At 50.7% G+C, this 15,405-nt stretch overlaps 1 protein-coding gene and 1 long non-coding RNA gene across 3 annotated transcripts in view; one reads left to right on the forward strand and one right to left on the reverse strand.

The window, feature by feature from the left end:
• Positions 1-3,849: 3,849 nt before the first annotated feature.
• On the forward strand, positions 3,850-6,228 carry LOC109117407. The gene is made up of 2 exons (XR_002024713.2): positions 3,850-3,927; positions 5,212-6,228. It is a non-coding gene; the product is annotated as an uncharacterized LOC109117407 (long non-coding RNA).
• The window catches only part of Fbxw8 (F-box and WD repeat domain containing 8), a 105,122-nt gene continuing 95,599 nt past the window's right edge, over positions 5,883-15,405 (reverse strand). Inside the window, exons 9-11 of one of the 2 annotated variants that reach the window (XM_010604104.3) lie at positions 10,130-10,303; positions 8,054-8,164; positions 5,883-7,462 (exon numbers count right to left, since the gene is read on the reverse strand). In XM_010604104.3, the coding sequence (XP_010602406.1) occupies positions 7,318-7,462; positions 8,054-8,164; positions 10,130-10,303 (430 nt within the window). In that variant the 3' untranslated portion in view covers positions 5,883-7,317. The remainder of the gene's footprint in view (positions 7,463-8,053; positions 8,165-10,129; positions 10,304-15,405) is intronic. The other variant, XM_010604103.3, reaches the window with a different exon arrangement.

Genomic DNA, 15,405 nt, shown 5'->3' on the forward strand with positions numbered 1-15,405 from the left:
TTTTTTTTTTTTTTGGTTCTGGGGATCGAACTCGGGTCCTTGTGCTTGCAAGGCAGGCAGCAGAACTACTGAGCTAAATCCCCGGCCCAATGCTGTTTTTATTTCTAATAAAAACGTTTGTTAATGTACGTGACTCCTGTCAGTTCCTCGCGTACATTAAAGTGGCCCTGGTTATGAAGAGCAAGCAGGGTAGATCGTTTTTCCAAGGTCTGGCTTGGAAGGATCGATTTCCAGTTCCTGCTTATTTCTGGTCAGTGTTTACTGTTTGCCCTCTGTAAGCCCTTCTGCCTTTTCCATCCTAGGTGGTAATCCATCCCAGGGAAGGCCATCCTGCTCTGCGTGGGAACCCCCTGAGGTCACGGCCTCACACAGATGTTAGTCGGTGGGCTGGCTGGTGGGCTGCAGACCCCCAGCTCCCAGTGGTGAGCACCTGTGGCTGCCTGTGGCACCTGACAGGATGGGGCTGCCTGCAAACCCAGGACTCTGGCTCCTGGTGCAGGTGACAGCAGGGAGGCCAGGGAGGAGCCTGCCTCAGGTATGCATCTCTGACCACTCTGGCTGTAACCTTCTGAATCAAGGATAGCTGTGGGACAGGGATGTGGAAACAATTGTTTATCTCAGTTGACAGTGGCTTCCCCTTCCCTGCACAGGTCCCTGACTACTGGCTCTGAGCGTATCCCCGTCAGCACCAGATGGAGTAGCGCACAGCTCATACTATGTTATGGCCAGTGACTGGCTTCTCCCTTCATGAACCTTCTGGAAAGTTCTCTGGATAACTGGCACCTGCTCTTGTGTGCTTGAGTTTCTCTAATATTGAGAGTGCTCTTATTTGCTGGCCTTGGGGGTGGGTGTCACAAAAAGGTGAGTGTGTCCCCAGCCCTACCCTGGGCCATCCTCTCCCCTTCCCTGAGGCAGTTGCCTGAGACTGCTGGAGACCTGTGTGTATGTTATTAGGTCCTCATTTCTCATAAATGGTAAAAGCAAATGCTTGCCCACATTTGCACGAGAGGAAAGGGCTCTAGGGTATCTCTGCTTTCCTCTCATCCCCCTCAGTGCTGTAGTTCAACCCTCACACTGTCCTAAACAGTGGCTCATGTGTGACCACAGAATATAAAGGAAACTGCGCTGGTGTGGAGCCTCGGGCAGGGGTTGGACACTGAGGGAACTTCCGCTGGGGGCTTTGGACGGGTCCCTGGCTGCCTGCTGGCCTTTGGACAGTGGAAGGCCTGGGCCCCATGTTGCTATGCCGTTTAAAGCGCGCTCCTCTGCAGGTTCCGTCCACGCTCCTGCCTCAGACAAGGGGCCTGAGGTGACTGGGGGTCGGACATGGATGAGCACATCAGAAAAGTCAGTGTGACTTCCCACATATCGGGGCGTCCACGTGTTGTGGAGGCTGAGCTGCAGCTGGGATTTAAGAGGCCAAACAGCCCATGCTGAGTTGAGAGCCGTAGGAAGACTGCCCACTGGTGGTGGAAGTGCAGTTTGGGGAACAGCACCCCCAGCCTGAGGAACGCTGGGCAGTGGGGTGAGCCATCGCCACCCCCATCCCTCAGGGGCAGGTACAGAGTGGGCAGCTTAGTCCCTCTGGGACACGGAGACAGCAGTCTGTCAGGCTTCAATTAGGACTCAGTCAGCAAAAGTCTGGATGCTGTGAGCAGCACCAGGAGCGAGGTGGAGGCCTCTGCTTCGTGTGCTCATGGCGCTGGCTGGTAGACCCCTGCAGATTCTGATAAGCCAGACGGTTCCCTGGAGAGGGTGAGCTCCCACTGGAGCCCCTGCCCCTCAGTCTTGGCTTCCTGGATGCCAGCTGGAAAGGCTGCAGCTTGTCAGGGCAGCGCGGTGGGGAGGGTTGCGTGTGGATGCGCCCCTGGCCCCCCAGGCCTTCCCATCCCCCAGTAATCTGCAGTCCTGCCAAGCAGCAGAGGGTGCTGGCAAGCCCACTGCAGCCCTGGGCTTCCTGGGACACCCTCAATGTGCTCTTCTCAACAAAGGCAGTTCATTGATGTAAAGTGTTTTTGTAAATAGTGCAGAATCTTCCATCAGCTCCTGTGGCCTGAGCTTTAGCTCGGGAGATGTGGCCACAGTGGGCACGCGCGCTTGTGTGCCTGCTGTGATCCTGGCTAATGTCTTTGAAGCCCTGGGCCACAGCTCATCTGCACAGCTAATTAAAATGAGATAGATTTGCTACATACCCTGTGCACACTGCTCAGAAGAAAGCTCATCTGTTCACAGTCACTGAGGGTAGCTCCTCACGGGCAGGTTTGGGGCTGATCACCCAAGCACTCCTGCATGGCTCCCGTCATGCTCTGCGTCCCTGGAGCATTGAGGGCTGGCTATCGTCAGGTGCACAGCCGTCCCCAGGAGCAGGCTAATTCCCAGCTCCTGGCAGGGCTGCTGGCTCCTGCTCCACAAAGGCCGAGGACTGCGATTCCAGCTATTCCAGGCACAGGTCTGAGGACGGTCCTGCCATCTGGGTAGCATGGTCTACATGGTACAAAGGAAGCAGGTGGCGCAAGAATGGCTCCTGCTACCTGCCGGACGGTCAGCCGTGCCCAGGAGGGGGTTTCTGGCAGCACAGACCCTGACTGAGTGCAGCCAGCCCCTCACCCCTATGTGGGGACACGAGCCAAATGACAGGGCCCCTCACCTGTGCTGTATTTTAAGACAGGCAAGTAACGAATCAAACAAGTGGGCTGGCTGGCACCCTGGAGACTACAGACTGAAGGACCAGGCAGAGCTCAGTGCCCGGCGAGGTATCTGAAGGGTGCTGATGTTTGAGACCCACAGGCTGGAGGTGGAGTCCTTGGTGTGTGCGTGTGTGACTTTCTCTGTTCTTCTGCCACTTGCCGGGAGGAACCATATCAAAAGTAGGACGCAGTCTTGACTACATGTTACCAAGGGCAAAAGTTGGCTTTTGAATGTTAAGAGAACATGGTATTTTGAGGCAAACCCTTAATTGGGTGGGTTTCCAAAAGGGCTTTGTAACAGAAATCTAACAGGAGCAGCTCTGAGAACCTGTACACATTACACATGAATTATGGATAAGGGAACAGAGCAAGGTTACTGCAGCCTCCCCTTTGGGCCTCTCAGGGAATGAGTTATTGCTAGACTTTAACAAAACAACTCTGTTATCCTCTGGTCCAAGGGGCTGTGCTGTGCTAATAGGAGAGGGGCCACCCACAGACCTCATCCTTGTCCCTGAGTAGTTGAACCTGTCCCTACCTGCCTGCTGTAAACGAGTCTGATGTTGAGTTCTACTGTGTAGGAAATGACACCGTGTGACTCGAGTAGGCTGATGGAAAGTTAAAAATATAAGTTGCCTTGGCATGGGTTTTGCAAACACCTGCCTTTGCAGGTTATCCTCCCAAGGGTGACCTTGGGAAGGCCAGAAAGGCCACGTGGGAGGAGCCAGGGCGTCAGCCAGGTGCCTTCATCTCTGGCAGACTTTGCACCAGTGCCAGCAGGTTTCAAGGCAGATGAACACGGCCCGGAGGACGGAAGACTGGCGAAGACTCAGTGGCTGCTCAGACTTCTAATCTGCTTGTGGACCAAGTCATCGAGGGACAAAGCTTGGGCCCTTACAGAGTGCTGGCACCCAAGGGCTGTTCCTGGGGGCAGCTTGCTGCCACTACCATCTCGAGGACCAACAAGGCAGCATTTGTGCTCACACTGGGCAAGAGAAGAAAAGATTCAGCAGGACAGACTCAGCTGGGGAAGGGTGGGGGAGCTTTCCCTCCCTTCCTAGGGAAAGAAAAGGTCCCCAGCGTAGAGCAAACGGTTGTTCTGGAAGCCTGCACACAACATCAGAGGCCGAGAGCAGGCCGGTGCCCACATGGCGCCTGCTGGAGCCTGGCACAAGGGAATCTGCCACCACACATCAGAGGCAGCCCCCGTCCAAGTCGCCGCAGGCCCCGCAGCAGCAGCCAGGTAACCATCTGGCCTTGGCCTTGTGGGTGATACCGCGGGCAGGTCTCTGTGGCCCGAGGCACTGTGGCCGGTGCTGGCCAGTGCCATCCGCTCAGGGCTGCTGCAGCTGCTGTTCAAAAGCCATGGCTTGAGTCGGGAAGCAGCAGCAGCAGCAGCAGCCCTGCCTGAACCACTGTCTCAGGTCTGCCCAGTAGCAGCAGCCAGTGATGGCTGTCAGAGAGAGCTGCACCCTCAGCAGGGGAAGCTGTTTCTCCACCGCTCAGAGCAAGGCTGGCCTGCAGCACTGCTGTTTAGCAAGCGGAGTGGGGAGTGCCACCTCGCTATATGCAGGGCCTCAGTTCTCACAGGGTAAAAGACTTCATCTTGAGGGAGTCAGGTTTCCCTTTCAGAAAGGACCAAAACCCTTCTGTGAAAATTCAGTTTCCCTTTGGCAGCTGAATCTGAGCAGTGGGTCAGCCAAGGTGAGATTTCTACTTGATGGGGAAGGTGATGCTGTCCCTGCAAAGACTGCCCAGACCAAGGCAGCACAAGGCCCGGGTGGTCAAACCCAGTCCAGGTCCAGAGAAGAAAGTCTCAGGGAGGTGGACCATGGTCCCTCGGAGACCGTGAAAGATACCCGCTTCCTTTGAGAATACCCGCATGCATGGCCACATGTCCTGTTGCTGTCTCGGGTCCTGGCTGGGACCCCTTTCTGGAGAGCCGGCACCGTGCTGTACTTGGGAGTGGCACTGCATACCCTAGATGGTTACTACAACTCACGACATCAGTGAGTTAAAAAAAATGTTAGTACAGAACTGATACAGACCCAGAAGGTAGTGATGTTTTGGGATGAGGGGTGAGACCCTCTGGCATTGTCTCCTGCTCCCGCTGCAGCATGTCTGAGCCACTTCTGTCTTTGGGGAGCAGGGAAGCCTGACAGGCACAGGGGGCAGAAGGAAATGCAGGTGAGAAGCAGGTCCTCCCTCAGCCAGCCAGTGGAAAGGAGGTGCAGTGGAGTGGACTTGGGCTTGAGCTGTTTTTGTGTCACCTGGCAAATGGTTTCTGCAGCAGTGTTTCTCTTTCCTGGCTGGGGTGTTGTTCCAGGAGGTTCTGGTTTACAGAACAGACAACAGGGGCTGGTGTGTGGGGCCGAGAAACTTTCACAAACCCAGGCAGTTTCCCCGAATGGGAGATGTTGGGCAGTAAGCTGTGCCTGGAATGTTGCTGTACTGCAATGGCCTTTGGCAGTGAATGACAGTAGTTTTAAAGTTTTTGTTAAATTTTCTGGGTTTAATTTCTTTTAAGGCAAGTTTGCCAGGCGAGACTGGAACTGGCAATTCTCCTGCTGCAGCCTGCCTCGTGCTGGAATTATAGAAGTGTGCCACCATGATCTGTAACGGCTGCAAAGCTAGGGCGACTAGACCTGTAACACGGACCACATCAGCAGCAAGTTTCTTTGCTGCTTTGGTACAGAAACGAAATACTTTCTCCAGTGCTCTCGCTTCGTGCATTTTCAGACCATGAGGGAAAAAGCCATGGGCGTGATAGAAACCTCCTAACAACCCCATGACAAAGACAGTGACTCGCTCCATGGAGGCCCACAGGCAGCTGTGCTCGTGAAGTGACTTGAACACCACGGCTGCCTCTGAGGGGAACTGACATACGTCCCTGGTCACATGTCTGCGGCTCCATCCTCCTAGCTAGTTGAAGACAGGTGTTTAAGGACTGTCTTAAGCACTCTGAGGAACTTGCCCAAACCACCAAACCTTCACAACTCTGAACTTGCAGGCCTTGGTTGGGGCAAGACGTGCAAGGCTGCGCACCCAACTGCACCTCCGCGTAGCAGTGGGCTTCCCGGCCACAGCCCTTGACAGGACCGGAAGGCCATGCTTTCCTCTCAGGTCACTGGCACATGATGCCCGCAGTGTGTCCAGTTCTGGTCCTACTGCTACCTATGCCTTCTTTCTCGAGACATGCACCTTTAACTGTGTTCTTCTAGCTTGTTAATAATGGCTGCCCTTATTTCTTTTGCTGTCTCTGGGAGTGGGATGTCTGACAAGCTTTCTTTGGTGACAGCTTAGTGCACTCATTTGGGTCTGCTTTATTTCCCACTAATGTCACAGATCACCTCAGGCCTGGTTTTGGATGTTATCTTTCCTAGTACCCTCTTTAAATCCAATTCAGAAAGTTTGAAATCTCTGGCAGTATATTTATTGTTTTTCTTCATGCTGATTTCTAATTACACTGCACTGGGTAAAGGACTGTGAACTGTATGGCATCAATCCTTGTGCCCTGAGACTTGGTGGCCTTCGTGCGTGGGCATGTTTGGTACCTGGTCTAGAGAATTTGAGGAGGTACAGAACCATAGACACATCTACTGGTCAGGCTTGTTAACGACAGCAGACAAAATCCACCAGGTGGTGAACTGCTTCACCGAGTTGCTGACCTCCCACGGAGTAGATGAATTTTCTCTCTCTCTGGTTCTCTCAATCTTTGCTTTGATACTTTGAAAGTACAGCAGGTTCAGGAAACACGGAGGAGCAGTGTGGTGGCATCCCTTCAGCATGCAGCGGAAGCTCCTTCTCCCTGGGCAGCCCACGAGTGCTGTCCTGATCCTAGCGGCTGGAGGTCATGGCTCCTCCTCAGGGCCTTCCCATCCCTGATCTGTCCCTGGCACTTGGGCAGTAAGTATCTAGAAAATATTTACTTTGTATCCCATACTGTGGCCACAGTACTATAAATTCAGTATGTACCGTGATTTTTAATTACATTTAGAAAGAGTCCCATTATCCCAGGTTTATACTTAGTAGTGGCAGGTTGGGGTCTAAGACCCCCCCCCACTTGGGGTGCAGCTCTGTGGCAGATGACTTGTTTAGTGTGCATGTGGCCCTGGGTTCTATTCTAAGCACCACAGGAAAAAATAAAACCACGTTTGGGTTACAATCCAAAGTCTTGGGCAGCACAGCCCAAGCCCCCCAAAGAGACAGGAGGTGGGAACATGGCCTGCAGGATGGGAGCAGGTACAGGGCCCATGTGGCGCCCCATGGGGCTGCATGGGAGTTGGGAGGCAGAATTGGGCAGAGGTGTTGCTCTTGAGAGAGAGACCAAGCCGGGGACCAAGCCGGGGATCATGTCGGGGATGGAGGATAAGTTCGGTCATGACAGTGAAAGCCACAGGACCCAGAACAGAGGTGCCCAGGAGAGAGAACAGAGAGAGGAAATCAGCCGCCACAACTCTAGGTCTGCACAGGAGGCCAGAGCAGAGCCCTGTAGAGGAGGAAAAGCAAAGCCTGGTCTGGAGTGTGCACCGCCAACCCCAGGGCCAGCTTCCCTCATGTTTGTTACCCACTGAGAACTCTCGTGTGGTTTTAAAATTGGTGTCTCCCAATTTTCTCCCAAATGTGGTGATGCTTAAATACTGTCATGGGGAAAATCCAGCGCAAGGTCATAGTTGGAACCGGCTGTGGTGTCGCAGGAGGAACGGCAGATGGGCAGGGGGCTCTGGAAGGACAGCTGGTCCACTGCAAACTCATAGGCGTGGATCAGCCCCCGGTGCCTAGAGAAAGACAAGCAAGTACAGGTCAGGGCGGTGATACTGCCCTCAGCCCTGGCAGCTACTTCTGTCTTTACAGGAGGCACTTGCTAGTAGCAATTCGTTGTAACAGACATGTCCTTTGGGCGCACTCTGTAATGCTCAGCATCCCAGGATGATTCCACCAGGCAAGCAGCATGGGGTGTGTGGGTGTGGGGGGCGGGGCAGCAGTGGGCAGGCTCGGCAGCCAGGTCAGCAGTCTGATTAAAAAGGCACCTGAGCTCACCGCACGCGCTCTTTGGACTGGCTGCTGGGTCACCAGCAGCCTAAACACAGGACTCACCTTGGAGGATGGCTGGCAAGAGGAGGTCCCCAAGACCCTCTGAAACTCAGGCCCAGGTGCAAGAAGCTGGTCTGTCTTAATGGATAGAGCCCCCCTGCTCCCCAAGAGGCACTTGGTACCTACCCCTGGATCCACGGCAGCCACCAATGGGTTGGCAATATCTGCAAAAACAAAGGCCGCGCCTGGGGGGCCGGGGGATTTCCACTAATGCAATCAAGCTAGGTGTCTCTCTCTGAACAGGCACCAATCCAGCCAACCCTGACCCCACTGACCTCCGGTGGGTGGTGAAGTTGTCCAGGTCACTGTTGCGCACCACCCTCTCGTAGGGCACGTTGGCTGTGATGAGGCTGTGGCTGTTGAAGGAGATGTGCCGCACAGGGTGTCTACAGCCCGCGAAGTAGAGAGGAGAGCAATGGGGTTAGCCGCTCTCATGCACAAGGGAGGTGCTGCGAGGGGCCCTGGACCCCCAGGCCGTGCTCTGGGCCCCACTTCATAAGCAAATCGGATGCCCTCCTGCACTCTGGGGAGTCCCAACACTGTGAGCAGAGACAAGCCAGTTAGGGGAGGGCTGCAAGGCCTCAGGCAAGGCTGGGGCGTTTATTTAGTGGTGATCCGTGAGCTCACCAGTCCTGAAGTGAGAGGCCTACAAGTGACACCTACGCTCTGGGCCACGAAGGCACATGCAGAGCATTTTGGAAGGTAGCAGCTTCAAGTCTAACAAGTGTTTGCTCCTCTAGAAGCTTCTGCAGCACTGCAGTGGTCCTGGCACTGAGCTAGGAGGCACTAGGAACACAAACGCCTCCTACTCGCAGATTCCCGTCCTCTGGGACCTGCTAGTCCCACCCAGCACAGCCTGACCTCCACAGCAGGGCAGTGACAGGCTGCCTCAAGGGGACTGAGAAGGAGCACCTGGCAGAGAGGATCCGGAGAAGCTGCCCACAGGCCAGGGGAGGGGACACAGGGCAAAGGGTGGACAGGAAAGAGACCACAAAGGAAGGACTCGGTCTCAGATGGGAGGACTTGCAGGCGTGATGAAGAGTCTGAAGCAGATGGGGAAGGGCATGAAGTAACCAGGGGGCAGCAGAACTAGAGCTCAGAGGACTGGGACGGGAACATGCTCGGGTATGGAGGGCTTGCACAGGCTGGGGAATTCCAGGCAGGGGGTTACGGAGAGCAGGAGACACTTGCTAGGTGTGGTCAGTGTCCCGGGACAATCCCTATGGCTGGGGCAGGACCAGCTGCAGTTCCTAAGGCCTGGACGGAGTAGGAGATGCCTCCAGGCTGAGAGTCAGCTCTTTAAAAACAGAATTAGGATGTGTTATGTACGTGTGCCAATCCCTGTGACGCATGCAATCATCATGTATAGCAAACATAATACATGTAAATGTGAACACATACACACCCTACCAGGTTTTCCTCACAGGCAAAGGCTTCAGGATGCCAGCATGGGTGTTCTGGTTGCCTTCTGGCACCACCTGGTGGCACTATAGTGTATCACCATGGAAATCACAAAAGGGCCTGTCCTCAGGTTCCGGTAAGGAAGAGATGGACAGCGGGCTATGGTGGTGTGGACACCCACTCTGCCCACCGAGGAAGAAGCTCTTCGTTTCACTTTGACACCTCTTGGGACACTAAATATGGTTCAAGGACTCAACAAACAAAGGTTACACTGCTCCTCAGAGGCCGTGCTATGTTGAACTCCAGGCCCGGCTGCCTGTGCTTTAAAGGTTAAGAACAGGCTTGCACAAAACTTTTGACTAGCTAAGCACCTTAGTGTACATGTACTTATAATCTGTAAATAATATCTATTTATCTCTTGAATATTCTCATTAAATCATTAGGTTAAAATGATAAATCCCTCAGTTGAAGCCTAACCATCTTCAGTCCTAAGCTTGTTTCTAAACAACGTGAAGAAAGCCCAAGGGTGGGCAAGGGACTCTGGAGTGGGGGTGGGGGCCTGCGCCAGCCCTTCCTTCCACCTGAGGGCAGGAGTCGCATCATGGTCTAGCCCAGATGGCTGCCTGGATCTCTGAGTTGCCTTTTCTGTGTAAGATGGAGGAATTCTAAAATAACCAGAACAGCACTTATGAGAGCTCTGGCTATTAATGACTGCTATGAATTAAGCGATACTAATGACTTGAGAGAGGAACTGCGTCTCCATCGACTAACCCAGGGTCCAAGCCCTGATTTCTCATCGGAAAACTGGAGAGGGTAGCAGAAACAGCAGCCTGCTCATGGGGCTGGAGGAAGGTACACTCGGAAGCACTGGTACAGTGTCCCACCCAGGAGACCTGAACTGTCAATTCCTGATACTGCTGCTCCTAAAAGCACCCGAGGAGCCACCGTACCTGGAATGGACCTCCCACAGCTTCTGGTTCATCCGATAATCCCACACAGACACCAGCCCTTCTTCGCCTCCACTGACAATTTTCCAGTCATCCATCTGGATGGCAGAGACCCCAAGCTGGTGAGCGGAGATCGACAAGGCGATTTTATCAGTGCGAAGGTCATGGATCCTCACCCTGCAAGGCCCAGGAAGAACAGAGACGGCAAGAGGGATTGGTGCTAAGCCTGAAATTACAAACTCTTAAGTTGTGCAGGTCTGTGCATACTGTTTTTAGGTGAATCGCCTTTGGTTGCAAATATCTGTAATACTGAAGTCAAACTATAATCTCCTGATTAGCACACTGTCATAGTGTAGAGTATACACAACCACTTAATCATAAGGATTTAAAAGCTCACAGGACAAGACTGACCTAAGACAGGGACATTAGTCATGCTGCTACCCACCTGGTCTGCTCAAGGGGACACCTGTGTGGGGATGCCACATGGCTGCTGGCCTGTGAAGCCTGCCCTCTGGGAAGTTTACCGGTGCAGTGAGTGTGCTGGTGGCATAATATTCAGTTAGGGGCCAGAGTAATTGGCCTCCGCCTGTCTGCCAGCCTAGCCCTCTCCTGGTTAGAGAAAACTATGCAGGCACTCGACGTGGTTGGTCCAACGCCATCTTGTTGGTACTCAGAAAGAGGACATAAAACCAGTAGAATCACAAGTGTGGACAGTCTGCAGTCACTTAACTGGAGACCCAGTAATCTGAATGCAAGGACTGCTTTAAGAAGTGCATTCTATATAAGTACATACTAAATCCCACAGGATAAACTAAAGGAGTCAGCAATCTCTTATCCACTAGAAAGAGCACTATGCTTAGTTCCTGAAATAAGCCACTACAGTTAAACTCTAGTGTGGCAAAAGGTAAGCAAATTAAACTTAATGAGTATCAAGGTGGATTTAATAGACCCTATGATGTGAGGAAAAGACAAGTGCTGCCCTGAAAAGACCCACAATCATATGTTAAACATGATCATAAATGTGTGCTTCACACCAATCTGTGGTGAGACACATTCTTCCTGAGGCTGTTCGGGTGAGCACACACATTATTTTTAGTGTTCCAAGGGGAAATTATTTTGAACCAAAAATCCTGTGCTTAGCTTACCTACCACATTTGAAGGCAAAATGAAGACTTAAAAGATAAAATACTCAAAGTAAACTACCTATGGGTAATTTCTAAAAGATAGCGACGGCAAAACAGGAGAAGGAATGGGAGGAGCCGACACACCTTTCATTTCCTCATGTGTAAAGCAAACCCTAAAACCTAGCGCAGGGCACAGTGATTCTGGAGCAGGATGAGGGTGTCTGCCAAGTGCGACATGGCCACACATTAGCAGCAGCTCCCAGGGGATCACAGGACACGCTGCCTAGGACAGCACATGGGCAAGTGACGTGCAGTCAGGCTGCAACTCTGTACCAGGAAAGGGAGAATTTTACTTAATGTTTGGTAAAATTTTTCTGGAGGAATGGACCTAAGTCCTTTTTTAGAGTCTACTTGGGGTTTCTACTTTTGACTAAATTTTCTTAAATCTCCAAATGTGAAAATTTGGATGGATAAATAACTTTCTAGGAAAATAGAATAAAACCACCCCAAGGATACATAGAAAACTGAAATAGAGGAAGAGATCAAGGAGCTACAGTCCTCCCAAAAAGGGGAATAAGTGACACCAGCCAAACCTGTAAGAAACAGGGACTTGCTGGGCTACGTGAACAGCCCCAGAGCTCAGGGAAAAGGAGGACGCTCCCAAACTCTGCTATCACTCACATCCCTACAGCATGAGCACGACCAGCTACACAGCTGAGGAAAATGCCAGCAGGGAGACTGTGTCATCCCACTACTACTAACCCAGGCCCACAGGACCATCACACAGTAACAAACCCCCCTGCCACTCCCAGCAGAGCCACAAAAAAGTTGGATGGACTACAACACCCATTGCTAATGAAACTCTTTAAAAAGAGAGGCACTAGCACCACAATTCACATTGTTTAAAAATTAGCTACAACTTGACAAAAGAAAATAGGAAAGGTATAAATTTAAAAAGAGGACAAAATTATTAACAGAGACGACAATCCAAAAGAATTCTGTAATAATGCAGAATCAAGTTAATATGCCCAAACCAAAGCTATAGTATGTACAACCACTAATCTTAAAAAAAAAAATGTAATCAAAGAAAAGATCCCACTTCTGTAATAGCAATTAAAGGCAAACTACCCTATAATAATTTTCTCAACTTGGAACTCTACTAAGTATATTACAACAAAATAAATTATATAAGACTCAAAAGAATTGAGCATAAACTGTAAAAATATTCTAAACATCATAAAACCCAGAGGCCAAAAAAAAGATTTATAACTTTATGTAACTTTTTTCCATATGGGAAAAATCATAAAGCAAATGTTAAACTGGGGAAAATGTCTATAACTGAGAGCTACTTATAATGAACTCCTTCAAATTAACAGCAAAGACTGACAACTCACAACTGAAAGAAAAAATTCAGAGAAAAGACTAATGGCTCTTAAATATGAGTAAGAGAAATCATACAAAAACAACAATGCACTGTCATGTGTCAACTCTCCGCCGAGCAAAGATAAAGACCTGCAACACATTCAGGAGGGACCTAGCAGTGGTCAGGCCTGGGTAGATACAACTAAATACATCTGCTGTAAGCACAAGTCTTTCTTTAGGGAGTGATTTAGGAAGATCCTGCAAAAATAACCCACACACTTCACTTTTAATCTAGTTGCTGTACTTGTAGGAATGTATCTAGCAGGCACCTGTTCTTCACAGTGCTTTTAGCAGCAAATCACGTGCCTTTTTCTGACAACCTGCAGACCCTCCACTGTACATCACTGGGGAAAATATAACTGAAGTCCTTTTAAATGCACAGCTGAGGGTACAGTTCCCCATTGAACACCAGAGGTAGAGTCTGCACCCCCTGGGGTACAGTGAGGCTGCTGGCAGGGCCCCTACCTCCAGACCAGCGGACCTGGGTGGGCCTGGAATGCAGGGGCAGGGGCCTAAGCACACAGAGACTCCTGTTTTTAAAAAAGCTCTACTAAACCTCTATGAATAGAGATGAACAGAAGTAGATTAGATAATTTGTGAATCAGAAGATAAATTCTAAGAAATTACCAAGAAGAATAAAGAGATTAAAAATGAGAATGAGGAGTTAAGAGACATGTGAAGGACAGAAGGGAATGGATCGGCGTATGTCCTAAAAAAGTTCCAGAAGGAGAAGAGTGTGGCAAAGCAGCAACACTCAGTTGCTGGCTCATCTTTCCCTAGGGTTAATGCACATCATATATGCTCAGGCTGATAAGCACTAATTAGAATAAAAAGGAACACATACCTAAGAGTGTGATTTTAAAAATGTGAAAAGACAGGCCTTAACGGTGGTAACCTAAGGGAAACAGCATTACCTATTAGAGAATGATAATTAGATGGGCACGAAGAATTGGGAACATTAAAGTTGTCGTGAATTTGAATGACTGGATGGGGATGGCACAATTAAGCAGCAGATCCACTGTGTTGGAGGCAGCCCACACCTGCCAATGGGCGCTTCTCCAGCGCGCTTTGCCCGTGTGAGCAGGGGCGAGGTCACGGTGGACCGCATGCAGACAGTGCCTGGGGAACACTGTGCAGCCAAGGGGGCCGAGCCTGTCCTCGGTGTCACCCGGTGCTTTTGAGTTCAGCCGTGGAAGCGGGTGCTCCCTAACAGCGAACAGTTCTGGAGATACCGCTCTGGAAGAACACACTGAAGTGTTAGCAGCGGTGACCCCGGAGAAGTGGTGTGGCGATGGAAGAATGAGAGCCATGAGGAGGCTTTTATCTTTCATCCTAGACACTGTCACGCTGTCTGAACAGCATGAACTCATCTGTGATGGGGAGGGGACCCAGGCCTTCAAGGGTCCCGGTCATGCAAGTGCTTGTTATTCTTAAAACCGCACACTCTTACTGTATACATCCCCATATATATGCTTTGAATGTTTAAAGCAGTGTATTCATCTATCTCTTAGGTAATGTGAAACGAAGCAGGATGTAAAAGCAAACACGGTCTTACAACACCGAGCAGAGATCTGCCAGCCCTTGGTTAGGCACAGCTCCCACGAGGTGATGCATGTGCACAGAGGCCCAATGCTAGGGGGGGACCTGGGACCAGAAAGGCAAGGAGCAAGCACGAGACAGGCTCTGAGAGCCCAGACCTCCCTCTCTGTCCACGAGTGACAACACCTACCTTCAGGCCGGCAGGTAGAGACCCAAGGCTGTGCGGGCAGAGGAGAGAGAAGCAGTACAGAGGCAGTAGGACAAGTGCTGCCTCTAGACCGTAATGAGGACTTGGTAAGGACGGAATTGGGGGCAGGCAGAAAATTTTAGGACAAGTAATTTTCAGTGCATGTTTGGTTACTAAGGGTCTGTTTTGCTGTGGTGATTTCCATAAAGAGCTCCTCTGTTGAATATTTATACTCCATAATTTACAGTTTGGCTGTTAAGGAGACAAAGGCAAACACAAATTTGGTCCAGAAGTTCAAAGTTTGCCATCTGTTTTCCTATTGTATTTAGATACCAGCATGGATGGCTCCAAACAAAATAAATAAATACACCCAAGACACAGCAGTAGTATATTTGATATCACTAAGGAAAACAGAAATGGGCCAAAACAGGCTTGAACTTCTCCCCACAGGAAAAAAGGAGAAGTATTTTTCTGACATCTCCTTAGAGAGGCAGCACTTTGGCTCTTGCTGACAGACAGAAACAGTAAACACCAGTGTGCTAAGTCCACCCAAGTCATCAAATTCACATTAAGAAGCAGGTATCGGCATTGCACATCTGACATGTGCAGTACCAACTTGAAATGCAGGGTACCTTGGCAAAGCCTGTAACCTCAGAGCTCAAATTGAATCCTCAATGCCGGGAAACAGGTAGCACAGCAAATGGGCACAGAGATATGCCAGGACAGCTGGTTCCAGGGACAGAAAGAAGCCAATGGTAGATACTGTGAATCTCCATCTAGTGAGTATTTCATCAACTTTGCCCACTGAAAAGAAAAATAATTGGTCCAAAAGCTCTAATTGTATTATGTTTAATATTCATGGTTGGGCTTGGAGGACTGTTCCAACACTCGCTCTCTTCAGCCCCTCTCTAATGAAAATCACACCATAGGAGCCGGCTCTAGCCCGCCAATTAAAACAAAAGACACCAGAACCTTCCAAAGACTCCAACAGAGGAGCATCCATCTGA

Source organism: Fukomys damarensis, unplaced genomic scaffold (genome assembly GCF_012274545.1).
Source record: "Fukomys damarensis isolate Sample0158 unplaced genomic scaffold, DMR_v1.0_HiC HiC_scaffold_12, whole genome shotgun sequence".
Lineage (NCBI taxonomy): Eukaryota > Metazoa > Chordata > Mammalia > Rodentia > Bathyergidae > Fukomys > Fukomys damarensis.